General features: G+C 41.0%; 1 protein-coding gene across 2 annotated transcripts in view; it reads right to left on the bottom strand.

Moving 5' to 3' along the window:
* The window catches only part of GLRB (glycine receptor, beta), a 50,373-nt gene that overhangs the window by 6,154 nt on the left and 34,232 nt on the right, over positions 1–9,987 (bottom strand). For both annotated transcript variants that reach the window (XM_009893710.1, XM_009893711.1), the window contains one exon: positions 4,650–4,942. In XM_009893710.1, coding sequence (XP_009892012.1) covers positions 4,650–4,942 — 293 coding nt within the window. The remainder of the gene's footprint in view (positions 1–4,649; positions 4,943–9,987) is intronic.

Genomic DNA, 9,987 nt, shown 5'->3' with positions numbered 1-9,987 from the left:
CAGCTCAGCCGGAATCTGCTATCACAGTAAAAATATTCCTTGTGAAGTACGGCACAAAAAATATTTATACATAAAATATCACAGAACCACAGCATAGCTGAGGTTGGCAGGGACCTCTGGAGATCATCTAGCCCAACCCCCTGCTCAAAGCAGATTGCTCGGGGCCTTTTTACAGTCATGTTCTGAATTATCTCCAAGGATGGACACGTGAGTCACTACAGCAAAAAGTACCTACTCTGTACCTGAAATGCTGTCAGGAACTATTAAAGTAGACTGCAGCCTGTGTTTTTCTGTACAAGGCAAAATGTAAACTGGGTTTCTGGTGGTTCTGCAAGAAAAATCTGAGTCCAGAGTGCCACTCGAGGGGAAAAGACAATATGGGAAGATCAGGTCACCACAGGTCACCACCAGTAGTCAGGTATATTATAAATCAGTAGAGATGAACTCAACCCAGATCAGGTTTCAGAGCCTAGATGTGGCCCTGACAAGATAAGGCAAGCAATAGCACTACTGCTTTTTAAAAATAACTGGGTTTAGAGCTATTACCACCACTTGCATAGCGCTATTCATCATCTGCCAGAGCCATTCATTTAGCAAATGTTCTCTCTAGTCATCAGCACATTATCTGTGGGGGAAAGCTTCTATAAATGGGCTTGATGAAAATGTGACTTTTCAAATCGAGGGGTGTTGTTGCAGTCAACAGTGCAATCTCTCCCTGTAATCACACCACCGGTGAAAGCAAAAAAGAAACTGATTCATCTTCAAAACATTTCCTTTTTTGCTTGCTTTTCTCACTGTATGATGGCGTATTGCTAGGAAACACACTCTAACTCCTACTGAGGATTCCCAATAAAAAGCCAGTGCCAGCAGTTACCACCAGGTAGCATAATTTTCTCCTCTGCTTAGAACAGCATCTACTTGCAGCCGCTATGAGCTAAGGGAGCCAAACTGTACTTTCTCATGGCTTCTTGCCTGTAAATGCATAGCCGTTGTCGCTCCTAGAAAAACACATCAGAAGTGCTTAAGTTGAATTTTCTCTTTTTTTTTCTACAGATTCAGGGTGATCTTGCCAGATGGACCACTTGACTTTAATCAGACAGTCATATCGATAAACCTCTGGGCTTAAAATGGCACTGACATTTCAAGGGTTTTTGTTGGAGGGGGCATGAATCATAAAGCATGTACTCAGGGTTTTAGCATATGCTGGCAACATAGAGCGTTTACGTCAGCCAGTACCCAGGATTTGGTGGACACGAGAAGTAGCTATGCATCCACGGAAGCCTTTCTCCATCTTTGGGTGACTGCCAAATTGTGAGCATTGTTTTCATCCTGCCATCTTCGCTGTTGCTGGTGGTGACTACTGGTCATGATCACTGACTCTACTGACACAATGCCAAAAGTGCTTTCGGTTGAGAACTTCCAGGTGGATCCTTAGAGGTTCCGTTACAGGGGATCCCTTCTCCTCGCCTTCAATTATGACTGGCATCCAGCTTTTAATGTTTAGGATATCCTGAAAAGTTTATCCCTTTACCCAATTTCTTGTCATAAAAAAGGAACAATAGCCACTTGTATTTTTAAGTATGATCATGTGCCTTTGTTATGGCTTGTTTTTTACTAATATCAAACATGCCAAGTCTCCAGACCAGATGCCATTTTGTGTATTTCACAAATGGAGCAAGCACATGAAAACAAGTTGCTCAATGATGGTTGGAACCAGGGATGCCTGACCGCCCCACTCGCTTCCCTATGCTCCCTCTGATCCTTCCCACCCCTGGCACTTTCCCACCCCAGCAACCCCACCCTGTACCTGACATGCCGGCCCCTTCCCCAAATCTCCTGCAGAGACATCACTACTCCAACACTGCACGGCTGCAAGAGGCAGCAAGTGTGCAACTGGTAAACTGGCCTGGCGTCAGGATCGGGGTCATTTTAAAGTGAAATAAGGTAATTTATCTTTTTAAACTTGATTCCCCTCTAATAACTTACAGATATGTATCTGCTCCATTCAGTTAATGTCTCACAACAAATAAGTGCTTCATTTAAACTGGATAAACACTTATGAATGCAGTTATCCATGCTCTCTGTTTTTCTCCCACTTGGATTTTTCTGCTTCCAGGTCTTTCCTGTTGGCTTTACTACCTTTGAGTCCCCTCTGGTCTACCCACTGTTTCAAGCCTCGCTGTGGTGAGATTTCCAGCTACACCCTCAGTCACTTTTGCCTTAGTATCACCTCCTATGTGGAAAAATACTATACTTGAGCATTTCTATGGGATGCACACTCGTTTCATGGATGCAGTGCTACGTTGTCCTTTTCTCCTAAAGCTATGTCTTTCCAGACATTTAGCACATTATTTGCTCTCTCCTCACACACAATCCCTGATAAAGAGTCCCTCCTTGAAATAGCACCTGAAGTTCTGAGACAGCACTCTGGCCTCTCTTTGTTTCATATTCTTTATGCTTTTCAACATACTTTTTTTTTTTTCCATTACCTGTTCCTTTAATGTTTCCCTCCCTTGCATATTTGCCATATGACAAATGCATTCTCTGTTTGATCATTACTAAGTCTGTATGGGAGCAATCCAAGTTTTGTGGGGCAGGCCTAGTTTTGGATTAGGAGTCAGAGCTACCAAAAGATTTAGACCTGCTCTGATTTAGGAATTTAGTACAGGCATCTCCAGGGCTGAGAACCCTCAAAGTACTCGTACGTGGTAGCTGGTTCAGAGAGTGAGTTTTCAGCTAGGCAGATTTATAGCGTTCAAGTATATAAAATCTAGCATCATTGTCCTACCACATCCTGATGTGAAATGATTCATTGGTCTGGGACCTTTTCCTATCTCAGCCTGGTGATCTTCCCAGAAATTACCAGCCTAGGACACCCTTCCTCAGGTGGGCTATATTTCAAAGCAGATGGCTGGATACAAGCTGGATCACTAGCCGTGAGGGAAGGAGACCACTCGGCCACATGACCAGCTTTTACAGCAATGAATACATATTTCCAATATGTCTCAGTAAACAAATGTTTTGTAACTCTCTGTATAAAGATCATCAGAAGCTATGCGTTGCCAGGACTCCATATAAATCCAACACAGATTATTGTTGCAGAGATTATAGATATTGGAATGTTAAAGGACTCTGATAACAAATTGGGAAAATTATTAAAAGATTAAAGGATAGCACAGGTGATAAAAGTTATCAATTTATTCTCCTTATGGCTATGGCAATGGCAAGAACCTTAAAGTGTGTACACACAGAGGAGAGCCAGTAATTTAGCAATTTGGTTTTGTTCACACTACTGAAAAACTATTTTTTTGTTAATCTTGCCATTGATCAAGTTGAACACTTAAACTTGTTAAGTACTTGAAATAGGAATAAATAGATTTTATGCTGCTCTGCTGGGCTGTTGCAGCTATTTTGTCACAAGAAACAGCTGAATTTGGGACCAGCCAATTGCTGAACACAAAAATATCACATTCAGTTCAGGGGATGGAAAACCGTAGTGGAGCCATCTTTCTTTCTACTCAGGTCCCACATTGCCTGGGCTTGGGGAATTACTTGTGACACAAATCAAAGCAGACATGGGGTTGCTCTAAGCGGAGCCTGGGTGCCTGCCAAAACAGTTCCCAGGAGACTCTTCTACCAGATGAGAATTATGGTAGTCAAGTGCACCGCTCTGCCGTATCTGCAGCTTATCTGGACTGGGGGTAATTAGTCATGGGGCAATGCCAGCTTGATACCAGAACAGCGTTTCCACCTTTCTGGCATAAATTACTCCCTTCTTAAAGAAATGTTTAAGTGACATTGCACGCTACCGATATTATCACTTGGATCTGGTCTCATACCTTTTGTTTAACCATCAAAATCACCAAGACACTGAAAACTATAAGACAAATTCATATTCCACGTATTGCAGCAGAATGTATTTTCTTCTGTAGAATAAATGTCAATTAAACATCACTCAGGACTGAGGGCAGTTGGCCTGGGATGTCTGATAACTCTTGGAGCACAAAAGGGGAGTTTTACACCACCAGGAATTTAACTACCTGATGGAAAACTTGCGCCTGAGCAAACATGTACATCTCACCCTTATCCATATAATGAGATCTGACCAATTTACCCATAAACTCTATCCAGCAATGCAAGAAGTGCAGGAACTGTTTGACAGACAAACAGACCTGTCTTTTGTTTACAAATGCCAAGACTTCTGGATCCGTGGCTTCAGAGATGCCTGGCATGCAACGCGGTGCAGCTGTGGCCATCCCGCGGAAAGCAATGAGATGGGTGTTATTTGAGTACGCTCTCAGCAAATACTGACTGAGAGTCCTGTCCTCTGAATAGTTACAGTTTGACAGCTGCTATTTATTATGCGAAAAATAGCAACTGTAAAGCTGCTTGCTACTTTATTTACCTGAAGCTCAGCAGCAACCATGGCGCTAGGATATTAAAAGACCGATTTTTCATTTGGTACATCAGACCCGAAATCACTAGGGACCAATTGGTCAGATTGCTAGCCATTAATTACCAGCATGTTTTTAATGTCTTGGCCGCTTCTAAGATTAAGCACTATCCACAACTATTACGACACCATATTCCTGGAACTGTGTTAACAGAGGATAATGTTGATTTTGGGTGTGCAGCTTTGCAGCTCCTACCTGTAAAGTGCTGATGTGGACGGGAGTCCCTGTGCCATTCACAGTGTTCTTCTTGGCAGCATTTCCACCCTTCCCTTCCGCTTGCTCTGCTTTGGCAATCTTTGCTTTTTCGGCTTCAATTCTCTTTGGATTGTTTAGCATTACCTGAACCACCGCATACTCCACCAGGGATGCAAACCCAAAGAGAAGGCAAACGATCAGCCAGACATCTAAGGCCTTCACGTAAGACACTTTGGGAAGTTCAGCGGCAAGAGTGGTACATTCAGACGCCAAGCTGAGCACTGAGAAAATACCTACAAAAAGAAAAACATCATATTGATCAAAGAAAACTCACCCTTATTGGCACTGGCTGTGCTCTTCCTCTGAAACAGACAATACTGGATGATGTCTGGTAACAGTGAATGGGACTTCACAATGTGATCAGTGAAGCAGGTATACAAAGTGCACATGCCTTCAGTTAATGAACAACTTAAACCGAATGCTTAGGTCGGATATTGAAGATAATGATGAATTATTAATAATGAGTACCTTCATTTTCTAAACAGAGAAACAAGTAAGTGAAGCTAAACTGTCTGCTGTGGTTTTCCTGCCCCATCACACATCACATAGTTGGGAAATGGGCTTTCCAAAGACTTCTCTTACAATGTGCATCTAAGTCTGGGAAGGTGGAAGAGAAATATGTGATACTTAAACCAAAAGACCCCAAGTCCTTTAAATTAGACTGCTGTTGTCCCAGAAATCTGAACTGTGCTATAGCAGGAGCAATTCTCTGAATGACCTGCCCACATGTGTGCTATGCAAACCTTAGGTGAAAGGGAAGTTTTTGCTGAAGAGCAAAGCTGTACCAGCACATTAAAAAGTCTGTGTTCCCAATTCACAGTGAAGATGAAAACACTGAGGTGACTGAGGGTCTACAATCGCTCCCTATTTGAACTTTCTAGATAAAGGGCATTTCAGGAAGCCCTTAACATGAAAAAAAACTCACACCTGCAAAGGTTGTTGAAAGGTCACACACATTGCCAAACTGGGTTTCAACAAGCATTTCTCCTAACAGGGCTTCCAAATGTCACCAGCAACACAGGGCTCACATCACAAGAGACAAAATACAAGCCTGATCTCAAAGGAAGATTTCCCACAGGCTCCTATGAAACGGAAATAGTAGCATGAACAGCTACATTTGGGAAAAGCTAACTTTAGAAATGGCTGTCCCGTGGGGAAAACTTAGTTCATCCTCCCAGTTCAGAATGTCCCATTTTGGTTTTGTGAACTCTAATGATTGATAAAAATATTTAGTTATGAGTGGGCAGCTTCATTAAATGTAATTGATGTCTATACAAAATGTTGACCAAAAGGAGATACTCGGTTAGTCTCAACTATGTTTCTTAGAATGGTCACATGTGGTATCCAAAGCATGACAAATTTTGTAATTCATAGAGAGATCATTTGCTTCAGATCCATTTTAAGTAACTGAGGCTGTGAAAATGTTAATAAAACTGAAAGTGCCTGTATCGGCCTATGAAAGTATTCAATTCTAGTTGATCATAAATAACACATCAGTCTTTTGCTACTGTTCCCATTTGGATTTTAATAAGATTGATATGATACTTTATTTGGTGTTAACCTCAAATGGGCAATTTACTAGCTGCTAAACCACTGAAGAGGAAGTATAAAGAAATTATTACAGTCATACAATTTTAAAATACAAAATTTTATGTTTTATTTAGAAATGTGTAATAACAATGTATCATTGCAAAGCTGGATTTTTTTGTCTGTTGGGATAATACAGAACAGTGAGATGTGCTATCTCAGATCAGAACGACGTGGTAAATACTGAATTGAAAATCCTCAGTGTCCACTCTGGCTAATTTTTCATGTACTGTATCTGAAGCACTCAAGTACAACCCATAAGGATAGAAAGTGAGTATAGAATAGTTCCCTTTTTAAAAAAAAAATATTTTCACTGACCAACACCAGCTGTCTGGGGATGAACACTAATTATGGATCATAAGGAACTGCAATAACAAGTACAAATAAGGCTGTACTGCCTCTTAACAGATATAGGACACCTCTGCCTATGCCCAGCTTGTGTTCATTCTCTAACAGTATACTGGATCAAGTACCATGAACGTCTATGTTAGAGTTCTGAAAGGCAGCCTCTGCCTTTACCCTGAATAACCAAATTAGCCAATGACATGGACACGCTTAACATCTTGGGTATTGTATTTTTTTTTCCTGCTAGCTTTAAAAGTGTTTACATTTTTAATATGTGTGTATTATTATAATGCTGAGTGCTGGAAACATTTGTGCAACCACTTTGTAGAGCTTAAAACACTAGATATTACAATATTGGATTTAATTTCACAAAACTAACTTAGAAATTCTACTAGCTTGGAAAGATTTTAGTGGAGCTTTCATCAATTTGTTCAGTACAGCAATTGAGGTCATGGTGACCTGCTGCTAATTTCCATTTGTCTGGATTGCTAGGATGAAAAGTTCATTCTCGGAGTCTGAGAAATTTCAAGTTTTTCAAGGTAAGAATAAAGTGAGATAGAAGCACAGAAATATTTTATTAAGCGACCACTTGCTGCCAGATCAGAGTTCACATGGCCTTGGAATCCCTCGTACCAGAGTTGTAATTGCACCTCTGGCAGCAGCTGCACTAGGTATCTACCTAACACAGTCCAAAGCTCAAAGCTCAAACTTGAGTAAGGAAAATGAACAAATAAACTGCAAGATTACTTATTAATAAAAAAAAAAAAAAGAAAAGAAAAACAATAATCCCCCTTTTATTCTCAGGGAGCACTAAAAAGAAGGGACAGAACTCCTTCCTCCCCACTTGCAAAGTAAAGGGAAAGTTGGCCTTTCTAGCAAATACCTCTGCATTTTTGTGCCTACTGTGGCATACCTCTTGATGGCAAAGTTTAGCTTGTCAGTAAGATTAGTTAGCTCCCACCCTAAAGCATGATTGTATAGAGCTACTATTTTAAAAATACTACTTAAGGTTACATGCGGATCATATCTGAAAGTGCCAGTCCAGCAAAGCACTGCAGCATATGCTGCCAGATAAATAAATCTCCCTCTTTTGAATCCATCAAAGTTACTGGCCTCAGCACTATCTCCTGGAAGTGAATTCCACAGGTTAATTATGTGCTGTATAAAATAGTATTTTCTGGTTTATATCACTGCTTTAAAAATGTCTGTCGTCATCTCACTAATGTTATTGAAAAAGGCAGTATTCTGTCTTGCTTTCCTTATAATTTTGATATCTCTAATACCTTCTCTTCTCTCATTAAACTTTGTAAAATAAAAGACGTAATCATGCCAATCCTTCTTCGTACTACAGTTTTATCATATATCTTTATGTCTTTCCTTTGAGACCCCACAAAGGTTACAATTTTATAAAATGAAATGACTAGAATTAAGACAGATCTGAGGACAGGAGTGATGGGGAGGGGGGGAGGAGAGGAGCCTGGCTGCAGACCTAGCTGTCCTTTGTATGTGGGGAAAATATCATTTATCACTGCTCCAAGCTTTTAGTTACCCTGTTGTACCCCCACCTGCACTCTGGACTAATGCTCCACGCTGTCAGGCTGCTGTGGGCGGACAGAAGTCCGATGTCCCTCAGATCCCTACAGTTCCAGGAGAGATCTTACTCCCTTTGGGGATCACATGGCAGCAAAGAAAAGAAATGAATTTTTAAACGGATGCTGGCACGCTTTCGGCTTGTAAAGAACTGGAGAGTCCTCTATCAGGCTCATTAAAAGGTGAAACACCAGCATCTAATTAGACAGAAGCATTCAGTGATATCAGCCCTTACTTCGCTTAGCCACAGCTGTCCAGATAACAGTCCTTTGTGGGCTTCCCTACCATCAGGTGATCTGGTTGGGTGAAATGATAAAGGTATAAATAGGGCTTGCAACTTATTTAGTTCCTACATGGACACGGGATTTTTCTTCAAACAAACACACATTCTTCTCCCAGAATACCAATCAGGCTACAAAAACATACTCTGCTTACTGGCTTGCAAAGTGTCTTGTATTCCTAAATCACCTGGAAACTTCTGAGACGCCTTGCCATGGGTAGCGGTAGCCCACTATATTTAATTCTAGAGAGGACTGCATAAGATATTCCTAAGTAAATCTGAAGTAACTTCTCATCTGATGAGATCTGTATCTAGCCATTGAGAGCGTAGCAGCCATTGGTAACACCTTCTTGGGATTAGATATCACTCCCTTGACACACAAATGTTAATCTTGTGAGACTTCAAGGTCAACTATCTTCAAGGCTGTAGCTAGAAGAGGTAGTTTGTTGCCCTGCTGCAAACTGGAGAATCATAAATCTTACAACAGTGACAGTATTAACAACTTGTGTTACTAAATACTGACTCATGACTAAAGGATGGTCAGATTTAGAGGTTTTTTGCTTCTCTGGGGATTCAGCAAAAGTCACATAACCAGGCCAATGGTTAGTGTCTTTGAAAATGCATTATTTCAGAAATGCTAATACATAAAAGGAGCCGATAAACACTTATAATAAAAGAAACACATAGACAATAAATAAGCATATATGTTTAGTCACAAGATATCTGTGTTACATAAATCAGCACTATGCCTCTTATAAATAGAAATAGACCTCTAAAAAAAAAAGATACAATAAATATAATGAAATAGTGGTTTTGTTACATTTAATTAGAGCAAAACAGCTAACTGTGGCTCACAAGCCAAATGTAGCACTCCAGTCATGGTTCTCCAGATTTTAGAATAGAGTAGTCTATTTTTAGTTCTAAATGACCTACAGCAATCATCTAATCCAACTGTCTGACCAATTCAGGGCTGACCAAAAGTTACAGCATGCTATTAAGGGCATTCTCCAAATGCCTCTAAAACACTGACAGGCTTGGGGCATCGCCCACCTCTCCAGGAAGTCTCTTTCCAGTGTTTGACCACCCTCTTGGTAAAGAAATGCTTCCTAATGTCCAGTCTAAACCTCCCCCAGCACAGCTTTGGACCATTCCCACATGTCCTGGCACTGGATACTGGGGAGAATTGCTTAGCACCACTTCCCCTCCTCAGGAAGCTGTAGAGAGCAATGAGGTCGCCCCTCAGCCTCCTTTTTTCCAAAATAGACAAGACCAAAGTCCTCAGCTAGCTCCTCATAGGACATCCCTTCCAGCCCTTTCACCAACTTTGTTGCCCTTCTCTGGATGCATTCAAGGACCTGAATATCCTTCTTAAATTGTGGGGGTTTTGTGGCTTTTGGTTTATTTTGGCTGTCATACCACCGGAGGAGGAAGAGGCATGGTAGATGACCTGAGATGGAAGCAATGGGCCTAGGCCGG

Source organism: Charadrius vociferus, unplaced genomic scaffold (genome assembly GCF_000708025.1).
Source record: "Charadrius vociferus isolate BGI_N301 unplaced genomic scaffold, ASM70802v2 scaffold59, whole genome shotgun sequence".
NCBI classification, from domain to species: Eukaryota; Metazoa; Chordata; class Aves; order Charadriiformes; family Charadriidae; genus Charadrius; species Charadrius vociferus.
This window is presented reverse-complemented; position numbering and strand designations above follow the sequence as displayed.